At 40.1% G+C, this 12979-nt stretch overlaps 1 protein-coding gene across 1 annotated transcript in view; it reads left to right on the top strand.

Moving 5' to 3' along the window:
• LOC126209819 (beta-1,4-glucuronyltransferase 1-like) overlaps positions 1–12979 on the top strand; it is a 91090-nt gene that overhangs the window by 47780 nt on the left and 30331 nt on the right. The window contains exon 5 of the mRNA XM_049938952.1: positions 8281–8472. Within this exon, the coding sequence (XP_049794909.1) occupies positions 8281–8472 (192 nt within the window). The remainder of the gene's footprint in view (positions 1–8280; positions 8473–12979) is intronic.

Consider the following 12979-nt stretch of genomic DNA (forward strand, 5'->3'; position numbering starts at 1 on the left):
ATCATAGCATTGCAGATAGCATCTTTCCTTTTCCATTTACAGTTGATACTTCACGTAACATATGACTAAGCATCCAGTCACTATTTATTTATTATTGTATTCCACTTTCATCACAACAACAATTGGCCTTTACACACGTGGGAACTGACTATTGTGGACCAAGAGGGGCGCATACTCAGAAGAATGTACGTGTTGTAGGTTTCCTGCAGACAGTTCTGCTCTGGCATGGATAACAAGTGCAACATTTGGATATCTACTCCAGAGGAGAGGTATGTGGAACAGCACAATTCTTGTGGGCAAAATGCAAAAAACACAAGGCCTGGAAAATTAAGCAGCGGGATTGACTATGCAACACCACACACAGCATGCACAACAAAAGCTCTGTATCAAGATTTTCGATGGGAGTTTTGTGGGCATCTGCTTTGTTTTATTTCCATCTTTTTAGCAAACTGAAAGACCGTCCGGGGAAAAGAGATTTTCCAACAAAGAGGACGTTCACACAGCTGTTCTCAAATTACTTTGTGACCGAGGAGTGGATTTGTATTGTCAAGTAACTAAACAACTGATAGAGCATTCGGACCAATGTTCAAAGAGTGGATGAAAAGTAGTATCATGTACCTGTGTCTCTTTGAAATGTAGTGCAGCATTCAGTAAAAATTTCTTGGCCTGCCATAATACTGTGTAACTTAATTTTTGAAATCACCTTGTATAAAATTACGTGTATGTGATTCTGTATGATGATATTTTTTCCTGAATATTGCATTAAGTGTACAGTGCCTATCATACTATTTTCTCTTTCCATTATTTGTTTCTACTACTACTACTGTTACTAATGTTCTAACATTGTGATGGCTACCTGTGTGCTACTCTACATGAAGTTTTCCTGTGGTGTCTTTTTCCCTGTCAGTTAAATGTTCCTTCACTGTGACAGAAAAGGAGCCATAGGTTTTCATTATTTCAATCTATTTTAACTAATTATACAGTTATCTTTCTCATCTGCTGCTGTTAGTACTATTATAGTGGCATATGCTGCTGCTGCTGCTGCTGCTGCTACTACTACTACTACTACTACTACTACTACTACTACGACAATAACAAGCAATACAACTAATAAAAGTATAAAAAGGCCCTGTTACTACTACCACCACCTTGATTATTCTGCAGCTACTACTACTGTTGAAACTTGTGTTACTAACACTGATACAAACACTTATTCCAATACTTCCACTACTATTACTAATGATATTGCTATAATGTAAATGGATGGTTAAGAAATCGAGTTAACAAGCGGCAGCAGGAGAAAACACACACACACACACACACACACACACACACACACACACACACACACTAGTGGCTCCTTCTTCCATCAGAAGAATTGTAGGGGAAGGAAGAGGACTGAAGGAAAAGGACTGGAGAGGTGTAGGAAAAGGGCTACAGTTTGGAGAAATCACCAGAACCCCAGGTCAGGGGAGACGTACTGGATGGGATAAGAAGGGAAGACCTTCACTACTGACGATTTTACATTTTGTCTTAAAACGTGTGTGGCATTTGTGCTCTTTAATGTGTTTTATTACTGTCCTTCCAAGTCTGCCATCACAATCCTTACCACAACCACATACCACTTCATAGACTCCCAAAGTGTGGAGGCAGTCAAGCACATCCACAGTATACCAAAGGAAGTCTTTTATCTTGTGCTAGTGGCAAAATGTATTCCTTATACCATTCTTCTGAAGGATTTTGCTAACACAGTTAGTTACTCTAGTAACAAACAGTAATCATATGGAATGGGTGGGAAATTCCACTCATCTTGTTTGCTTGGTTGTTATTATTATTATTATTATTATTATTATTATTATTATTTGTGTATTGACTATGTTGGATCACATATGGTTTTTTGCTCCTCATTCTCTAGAGGTCATCATAACCATTGCCCATCAGTATTTCCTTAGGAAATATAGCTCTGATTGAAAACTTTTGGGAATTATAGCTATCAGAAAATGACAGAGGTGGCAGAACAATAATAATAATAATAATAAACCCCTTGGAGGCCCGGGAAAAGAATAGGCCTCCGGTATGTTCTGCCAGTCGTAAAAGGCGACGAAAAGAACAAACCACTAATAGGGCTGACCCCCCTTTTAGTGTGATTACTTGGTTCAGGACAGAACTAAAGAAGCCTCGGACAAGCGCCGTCATGGTCGGGGATGACGCTTGAACCCTTTGCCCGCCCACAATGGTAACGACACTGCTAGCCAACTGGAAAATGATTTAAATCCAGATAGAGGTGTTTTGCAGGATATGCTTCCTGCAACCACCCTAGAAGGAAAACAAAGACAGAGGATGAGATGGTCAGATGAAGTTAACCGACACCTCATTTTCTGTTATTACCAAGCAACAAACTTAGGAACCAACACAACTGGATACAGATCACAAGTATACACAACATTTATTACCAGATACCCAGAATTAAAAATTTTAACAGAACAACGACTAGCTGATCAGATCCGTGTAATAACCAAAAATAACAGGATACCCCAGTCAGAATTAGAAAATATCAAACAACAAGTACGAGGGCAGTTCAATAAGTAATGCAACACATTTTTTTTTCTGAAACAGGGGTTGTTTTATTCAGCATTGAAATACAACAGGTTATTCCCCAATCTTTTAGCTACACAACACTATTTTTCAACGTAATCTCCATTCAATGCTACGGCCTTATGCCACCTTGAAATGAGGGCCTGTATGCCTGCACGGTACCATTCCACTGGTCGATGTCGGAGCCAACGTCGTACTGCATCAATAACTTCTTCATCATCTGCGTAGTGCCTCCCACGGATTGCGTCCTTCATTGGGCCAAACATGTGGAAATCCGACGGTGCGAGATCGGGGCTGTAGGGTGCATGAGGAAGAACAGTCCACTGAAGTTTTGTGAGCTCCTCCCGGGTGCGAAGACTTGTGTGAGATCTTGCGTTGTCATGAAGAAGGAGAAGTTCGTTCAGATTTTTGTGCCTACGAACACGCTGAAGTCGCTTCTTCAATTTCTGAAGAGTAGCACAATACACTTCAGAGTTGATCGTTTGACCATGGGGAAGGACATCAAACAGAATAACCCCTTCAGCGTCCCTGAAGACTGTAACCATGACTTTACCGGCTGAGGGTATGGCTTTAAACTTTTTCTTGGTAGGGGAGTGGGTGTGGCGCCACTCCATTGATTGCCGTTTTGTTTCAGGTTCGAAGTGATGAACCCATGTTTCATCGCCTGTAACAATCTTTGACAAGAAATTGTCACCCTCAGCCACATGACGAGCAAGCAATCCCGCACAGATGGTTCTCCTTTGCTCTTTATGGTGTTCGGTTAGACAACGAGGGACCCAGCGGGAACAAACCTTTGAATATCCCAACTGGTGAACAATTGTGACAGCACTACCAACAGAGATGTCAAGTTGAGCACTGAGTTGTTTGATGGTGATCCGTCGATCATCTCGAACGAGTGTGTTCGCACGCTCTGCCATTGCAGGAGTCACAGCTGTGCACGGCCGGCCCGCACGCGGGAGATCAGACAGTCTTGCTTGACCTTGCGGCGATGATGACTCACGCTTTGCCCAACGACTCACCGTGCTTTTGTCCACTGCCAGATCACCGTAGACATTCTGCAAGCGCCTATGAATATCTTGAGATGCCCTGGTTTTCCGCCAAAAGAAACTCGATCACTGCCCGTTGTTTGCAACGCACATCCGTTACAGACGCCATTTTAACAGCTCCGTACAGCGCTGCCACCTGTCGGAAGTCAATGAAACTATACGAGACGAAGCGGGAATGTTTGAAAATATTCCACAAGAAATTTCCGGTTTTTTCAACCAAAATTGGCCGAGAAAAAAAATGTGTTGCATTACTTATTGAACTGCCCTCGTACAACAAATAGTGGAACAAAATAATGTGCAATCAGAAGAAGAACAAAATACAGTAATGGACTCAAACATCCCAGAGCAAACAAACAAAGAACAACACGCATCAATTAAACAATCACAGGAAAACGAAATCTTAAGACAGCCACCAGAACAAGCACAAATAGAACACGAAGTGACACACATGTTAGATATAGAAGAAAAATTTCATCTTACATATATAGAATACAAAGACACAAATACAGACATTAGACCATTCTTGCATAGACCGCCAAATAACCCACAAGTCGAAACAACAATAAAAACTATCAAAACAATCATACACAACAAAATAAATGAAAACACAACTATGGAAGAGTTAAAACTACTGGTTTATATAGGAGCACTCACTACACTAAATATACACTAGGCAGAGATCAGAACCAACCAACACACAGAAGAAACCCACAAAACCAGCATGGCAACACAGGCTACAGATCAGAATAGAATAACTGAGAAAAGACATCGGACAGCTAACACAATTTATAAGAAATGAAATGTCAGAAAAAAAATGAAAAAGGTTAGTTAAAATCTCACAACAAGAAGCGATAGAGCAATTAGATGAAAAGAAGCAAAAATTACAAGCATTGGCCAAACGACTTAGAAGATACAAAAAAAGTGAAAATAGAAGGAAACAAAACCAAACATTCAACACAAACCAAAAGAAATTTTACCAGACAATAGATAACACACACATTAAAATAGACAATCCACCAAACATAACAGACATGGAACACTTCTGGAGCAACATATGGTCAAACCCGGTACAACATAACAGGCATGCACGGTGGATACAAGCAGAAACAGACACATACAAGATGATACCACAAATGCCTGAAGTGACAATTTTGCAACATAAAGTCACCCAAGCAATTAATTCTACTCACAATTGGAAAGCCCCTGGAAAAGATAAAATAGCAAATTTCTGGCTAAAGAAGTTCACCTCAACACATTCACATCTAACTAAATTATTTAACATATCTAAAAACAAAGATGATGTGACTTACCAAATGAAAGTGCTGGCAGGTCGACAGACACACAAACGAACACAAACATACACACAAAATTCAAGCTTTCGCAACAAACCGTTGCCTCATCAGGAAAGAGGGAAGGAGAGGGAAAGACGAAAGGATGTGGGTTTTAGGGGAGAAGGTAAGGAGTCATTCCAATCCCGGGAGCGGAAAGACTTACCTTAGGGGGAAAAAAGGACGGGTATACACTCGCACACACACACATATCCATCCACACATATACAGACACAAGCAGACATCTTACAAGCAGACATATCCCCTAAAACCCACATCCTTTCGTCTTTCCCTCTCCTTCCCTCTTTCCTGATAGGTCTTTAAATATGTCTGCTTGTGAGATGTCTGCTTGTGTCTGTATATGTGTGGATGGATATGTGTGTGTGTGTGCGAGTGTATACCCGTCCTTTTTTCCCCCTAAGGTAAGTCTTTCCGCTCCCGGGATTGGAATGACTCCTTACCTTCTCCCCTAAAACCCACATCCTTTCGTCTTTCCCTCTCCTTCCCTCTTTCCTGATGAGGCAACAGTTTGTTGCGAAAGCTTGAATTTTGTGTGTATGTTTGTGTTCGTTTGTGTGTCTGTCGACCTGCCAGCACTTTCATTTGGTAAGTCACATCATCTTTGTTTTTAGATATATTTTTCCTACGTGGAATGTTTCCCTCTATTATAAATTATTTAACAGTTACATTGCAGACCCATACACATTCCCTGATACACTTACACAAGGAATAACTTATCTGAAACCTAAAGATCAAGCAGACACAGCAAACCCAGCTAAATATCGCCCCATAACATGCCTACCAACAATATACAAAATATTAACTTCAGTCATTACACAGAAATTAATGACACATACAACACAGAACAAAATTATAAATGAAGAACAAAAAGGCTGTTGCAAAGGAGCACGAGGATGTAAAGAGCAACTGATAATAGATGCAGAGGTGACATATCAAGCTAAAACTAAACAAAGGTCGCTACACTATGCATACATTGATTACTAAAAAGCTTTTGATAGTGTATCCCACTCATGGTTACTACAAATATTGGAAATATACAAAGTAGATCCTAAATTGATACAGTTCCTAAACATAGTAATGAAAAATTGGAAAACCACACTTAATATCCAAACAAATTCAAATAATATCACATCACAGCCAATACAGATTAAGCGTGGAATATACCAAGGAGACTCATTAAGTCCTTTCTGGTTCTGCCTTGCTCTGAACCCACTATCCAACATGCTAAATAATACAAATTATGGATACAATATTACTGGAACATACCCACACAAAATCACACATTTGCTATACATGGATGATCTAAAACTACTGGCAGCAACAAATCAACAACTCAACCAATTACTAAAGATAACAGAAGTATTCAGCAATGATATAAATATGGCTTTTGAAACAGACAAATGTAAGAAAAATAGCATAGTCAAGGGAAAACACACTAAGCAAGAAGATTACATATTGGATAACCACAGCGACTGCATAGAAGCGATGGAAAAAACAGATGCCTATAAATATCTAGGATACAGACAAAAAATAGGAATAGATAATACAAATATTAAAGAAGAACTAAAAGAAAAATATAGACAAAGACTTACAAAAATACTGAAAACAGAATTGACAGCAAGAAACAAGGTAAAAGCTATAAATACTTATGCTATACCAATATTGACCTACTCATTTGGAGTAGTGAAATGGAGTAACACAGACCTAGAAGCACTCAATACACTTACACGATCACAATGCCACAAATATAGAATACATCACATACATTCAGCAACAGAAAGATTCACATTAAGCAGAAAGGAAGGAGGAAGGGGATTTATCGATATAAAAAACCTGCATTATGGACAGGTAGACAATTTAAGAAAATTCTTTCTAGAACGAGCAGAAACTAACAAAATACACAAAGCAATCACTCATATAAATACATCGGCTACACCACTGCAATTTCATAACCACTTCTACAACCCTTTAGATCACACAACATCAACAGATACGAAGAAAGTAAATTGGAAAAAGAAAACACTACATGGCAAGCACCCGTATCATCTAACACAGCCACATATCGATCAAGACGCATCCAACACATGGCTAAGAAAAGGCAATATATACAGTGAGACAGAAGGATTCATGATTGCAATACAGGATCAAACAATAAACACCAGATATTACAGCAAGCATATTATTAAAGATCCCAATACCACAACAGATAAATGCAGGCTTTGCAAACAACAAATAGAAATAGTAGATCACATCACAAGCAGATGTACAATACTAGCAAGTACAGAATACCCCAGAAGATATGACAATGTAGCAAAAATAATACATCAACAGCTTGCCTTACAACATAAACTTATAAAACAACACGTTCCCACATACAAGTATGCACCACAAAATGCACTGGAGAATGATGAATACAAATTATACTGGAACAGAACCATTATAACAGATAAAACAACACCACATAACAAACCTGACATCATACTCACCAATAAAAAGAAGAAATTAACACAACTAATCGAAATATCCATACCCAATACAACAAATATACAAAAGAAAACAGGAGAAAAAATTGAAAAATACATCCAACTGGCTGAGGAAGTCAAGGACATGTGGCATCAGGATAAAGTTGACATTATACCAATTATACTATCAACTACAAGAGTCATACCACACAATATCCACCAGTACATCAATGCAATACAGCTACATCCAAACTTATACATACAACTACAGAAATCCGTAATTATTGATACATGTTCAATAACCCGAAAGTTCCTAAATGCAATGTAACATATACTGTACAGTTAAAAGGAAGTCACGCTTGATCAAGGTCCACGTCACTTTCCATTTTTGACCAGACATAACGTCTAAGAAAAGAAAGAAATAATAATAATAATAATAATAATAATAATAATTTGGATTTCTGCCTCTTTCGGTATCTCCTTTCAGTGTATATCCAGTTATGATGTTCCACAAATGGTACCTTGAAGAGTTTTGTTTTGCTAACTCCACTTCTTTGAAAAAGTGTGGGAAAATAGCCTTTCTTATGTGAATGCGAGACTGTCTTTCTACAGTGTTTAGTGATACCGTGGACATCTGAAAAACATCCCAGCAGAGGGATTGGAATGTCGAGCAGTGAAGTTTCAAGAGGAGTATGACACAGCTTAAAGACTCATAAGATTTTATTGTCTTACTCTAGACATGTTCATAATTTCTCACCCATATATAGCAGATAATTTCTGTGTACTTTTAACTTGTGATAAGCAGAATTTCAACCTCTTCCCAAGCAGGATTTTTACGAGTTCGCACTGCGGGGCCGTCTCTTCAGCGAATCACGGCGTGATGACAAAACTGTGTATGTGGTGCCCGCCTTCGAAGCTCCAGAGGCCGTCCCTCCTCCGGAGGATAAGGCACAGCTACTGAAGCTGGCTGAGAAGGGCCTGCTGCGGCCATTCTACATAGAGCTCTGCCTCAAGTGCCAGGTTAGTGAGCACTACTAAGATCAATCTGTGTTTGTTCTTTTGGCACAGAAGGTGAACCCTCATCTTTAGATACTCTAATTGTAGGTTTACTCATCTGCTAATTGTGTTCCTCAGCCACCTTCCCATCCCCGCAGGTCATTCATCAACTGCAAGGTTTTTGAAGTGATTTTTGAGATAATTGTACGCTATCATCTACAAGAGGGGTAGTAGAAGTGATTCATAAAACTACTGTCCAATATCCTAGACATCTGTTTGTTGTAGAATCTTAGAACATATTCTGAACTCAAATGTAAGGAGTATTGTGAACAGAATGACCTCTTCCGTGCCATCCAACATGGATTCCAAAAAACATCAAACATGTCGTAACCTATCCTGTTTACCTGCACGGATGTCATCAGTAGCAGTGCCTCTGTCGAAAACTGACTGAAAAGTTGGTGGTGGTGAAAGTAAGCTATTGTCAGTAATGTAGGTCACACCAGTATTGAAATTTAGACACTTTAATTGCACTTTGATATTCTCTGAACTCATGTTTGTGGCTGGTTCGGGTCTCAAGTATACTTCAGTTTTGTACAGATAAACAAATAGTTACTGACTACATGCGGTGGATGTTCTACCTTATAGTTTGAATATAGTATCCTAAGATCAAAGTAACTAGTAATAACAGTTGTTCATGTATGGCAAATAAACATTCAACACAGTTGCTTAAAGTTCACTTAGTAATTCCCCTTCCTCTTGTACAGAATTATCAATATTAATTATAAGCGTGTAGCAATACTTTGTTTTCATCAATCTACACTGTCATTATAGGTCATTGTTAACGATTGATACAATTGTTGGCATCTTGCACAAGTTTATATTAAAAGCAATCATTGTGAATTATCGAGTTATAAATGGTAGGATGTGAAACGCGTCACAAACACTGTATATTTTTTTTACTTAATGCAACCGCCAGATCAACTGCAGTACATTTTCCATACAGGTGGACATGGCAGTTACTCCATTACAGTCTCACCGCAGAATGATTGTTTTGTGGTAGGTATGGGCCTCATAAAGAATGGCATAGGAACAGACTTATTTTGAAGATTGCATAATTCTTTAAAATTTGGCTAGTTTGAATTTACTGGTTTTGATGGACTACAGGAACTAATAGAATTTTGGATTATAGAAAATGTTGATGGTTTAAATTTTGAAAAATACATGGAACTATTATCCTTACACAAGTGTGAATCCCCTTGTTTATGTGAATGAATGACATATTGCAACTTAGAGTGAATTTCATGAAGTTACTAATTAGTGACTTAATCAATCAGTGCGGCATGCCATTTTGTACAAACTGTGGCCAGAAAACAAGTGGACCACCCTGTTGCTGAACATGCTGCCAAACATGATATCCTTCATTTCTTCTTCTTGCATTACGGCCTCTGTAGTACCACGGGTAGCCCCTTCGTGGACTGCATTTTCCTCTTCTTCTCCCAGAACCTCTTCATTCTTTCTCTTCTCCTCTCTCGCTCTTCTTCCGAGATCTTCAGTTTCCGTTTCTCCTGGCGGCTCCACTGGTGACATTCTAATCTTTTCCTGTATTCTTCTCTCTCATTGATATCCGGCATATTTGTCGGTGTATATTTGTTCCTCCAATTTTCCTTTCCTTTGTCCTTGATCCCCAATTCCAGCCAGTCCTTCCGAAGTTCAACAATCCACTTTGTTCCTGTCTTTCCCCTTGTCCTCCCTGTAGTCCTCATGTTCCGGTACAATTCTTCCCTAGGTCTTCGCATCCACCTCTCTCCACCTCTTGGGACCTAGTATTTTTCTCAGTATTTTCCTCTCTTCTTTCTCTAGTTGCTCTGCCCCATTTCTTCCTAATGTCATCATCTCGGCAGCATATAATACTGCATTCCTCACTGTTGCCTTGTAGTGGCTCATCTTTGCCTCTGTGGATATATTCTTTTTATTGTATACCTCTCTCGTCATGCAGAAGGCTGACCTCATCTTCTTTATCCTCTCTGTTATTCCCTCCTTGCTCCTGTTCCTTCCTGTTATAAATTCTCCCAGATATTTAAATTTGTCCACCATTTGCACAGTGCCTTCGGGTGTTTCCCAGTTGGCAGTGGTGTTTAATGTCTTTGTCTTGTTATAGGCGATCCTCAGTCCCACCTTTCTGGCTACCTTCCTTAAGTTGTCGAGTTGTGTCTTTGCGTCTTCTTCCGTCTCACTTACTATTGCTATGTCATCTGCAAAGGCTAGGCAGTCCACTTGAGCCCTGTTGTCCTTTTTGTCCCCCACATGGGTCTTTGGTATTCCCATTTCCTCATTTATTGCTCTCCACTGCCTGATCACTTCATCCAGTGCTATATTGAACAACAATGGTGACAATCCATCTCCCTGTTTAACACCAGTCTTGATCTCAAAATCTTCTGACAGTGCTCCTCTGAATCTCACCCTTGCTTTTGTGTCTGTCAGAATTTCTTTTATGAGTTCTTGTGTAGTTCCATCAAGTCCTCTGTTCTTCAGGATCCTAACAAGAGTCTGTCTGTCGATGGAGTCATATGCCTTTGTGAAGTCCACGAAGGTTATTACTGCCTTTTTGTTTTTTAAGGCCCTATGTTCTATCAGTTGCTTCAGGACAAATATCTGTTCTACACAACCTCTTCCCTTCCTGAATCCTGCTTGGTAGTCACCAACTGTACTTTCTACCTGTTCTACTCTTTTGAGCAATAGTTTTGACAGCACCTTGTATCCGACCTCTAGTAGCGATATTCCTCTGTAGTTGTTTGCATTTCTCTTGTCCCTCTTCTTGTGTATTGGTACTACAATTGCATTCTTCCATCCTTATGGCAACTTCTTTGTTCTCCAGATCTGATGAATTATGTTGGTCATGTTGTCTACTGCTTTGTTGCCTCCCCAATTTATCATCTCAGCTGCTATACCATCTTCTCCAGTTGCCTTATTATTCTTCAGATCGCTTATGGCATGTGCGACTTCATCCCTGGTTGGAGGGCATGGCTCCCTCTCTTCTGTGTCAGTCCCCAGTTCCAGCTCTTCTTCGGATGGTTCACAGTTCAGCAGGTCGTGAAAGTGCTCTGCAAAAATCTGACAGTTCTCCTTCGCACTGACAGACAGCTCCCCTTTCTTATCTCTTATAAACAGTTCTCTACCCCTGTATCCAATCAGGCTCTTTTTGAATTAAACTGCAGAATATTTCCAAGAGCAGATGTGGACCTTAACTTATTGGTTATGAACTGCAGACTAAAATTGAAGAATCTGCAGAAAGGTAGGAATTTAAGGAGCTGGGATGTGGATAAGATGAATGAAGCTGAGGTTTTTGAGAATGTCAGAGGGAGTATTAGACCACAGTTGACTGAAACAAATGTGAAGAACGTAAGACAAATGGGTAGTAGTGAAAGATGAAATAGTTGAGGTAGAAAGGTTTAAATAGGCAAAATGACAAGGCCCAGGAAAAAATACTCAGATAATATGTGACAGAGTGGATGTTGTTATAACCAGGAGTAACACAATAACCTCTTCAGTCTGGTTTATTAAATCACAAATCACTTTTTAACAATTATGTTAGCCAAGCGTCTACCCAGGCTCATACTCAGAAGTAATGCAGAATTAAAGTTTGGTTATATCAATGTCCGAATGTGCATGGTGGGGTGCACTTCCTGTAATTATTCCCAAGTCCAGTGAAAGGTTAGGTTAGGTTAGGTTAGGTTGAAGTTCAGTCTCTCCAAGTGAAGTCGCAAGATTTTCCGCCGAGCAGCCAGGTAACCTCGAGTGGTGCGGCGAGTCATCCACAAGCAGCTGGAACACGGCGTACTGCACTTCCCGATGAGAATTGTCGTTTGCGGCGGCGGCTGGGTTTATATAAGGCTTGCTAGTTAATGGAGCCGTCGGCTAGGGGTCGCTGTTTTCCAGGGAAAACCAATTGCAATGTTTCCTGGCATAGCCAATTGCTGTGTGCTGACAAACGCGCGCGCGCGAAGGCGGCCAGTGATGGTAGCCGCGAGCCGCCCGGAGAAGTGCGGCCAGCGATGTATTTCTCGGCCACGTAAGGGAGCGTGCGTGTGAAGACGGCCAGCGATGGAAGCAGCGGGCCGCCCAGAGAAGTGCGGCCAGCGATGTATTTGGCGGCCGCGTACTGGAGCGCGTTGTTCGGTGTTTGTTAGAAGTGGTGTATACCACAGATGTAATGTACAAAAGCAGAAAATATGAAAATATAGCAAATGAAGCAAGCGAAAGGAACACAGACGTCAAAAAATGAGATTGATGGGAATTGCAAACAGGTGAAGCAGAACAGCTAGATGATGCATGCAGGGTTGTAGAAGCATGCAGGACTATGGGAAAGTCACTTATGGAAAATGAAAGCTACCCCTGGAAAAAAGAGAAACTCCCCTATGAATATTTATCAGCTCAGGTGAAAACTCATACTAAGCAAAGAAGGTAAAGCCGAAAGAAATGCATAAAGGTTCTGTATAAGGGAAACATACTTGAAAGACAGCATTATAGAAAA

The sequence above is a fragment of the Schistocerca nitens genome, chromosome 10, assembly GCF_023898315.1.
Source record: "Schistocerca nitens isolate TAMUIC-IGC-003100 chromosome 10, iqSchNite1.1, whole genome shotgun sequence".
In the NCBI taxonomy this organism is placed as follows: Eukaryota; Metazoa; Arthropoda; class Insecta; order Orthoptera; family Acrididae; genus Schistocerca; species Schistocerca nitens.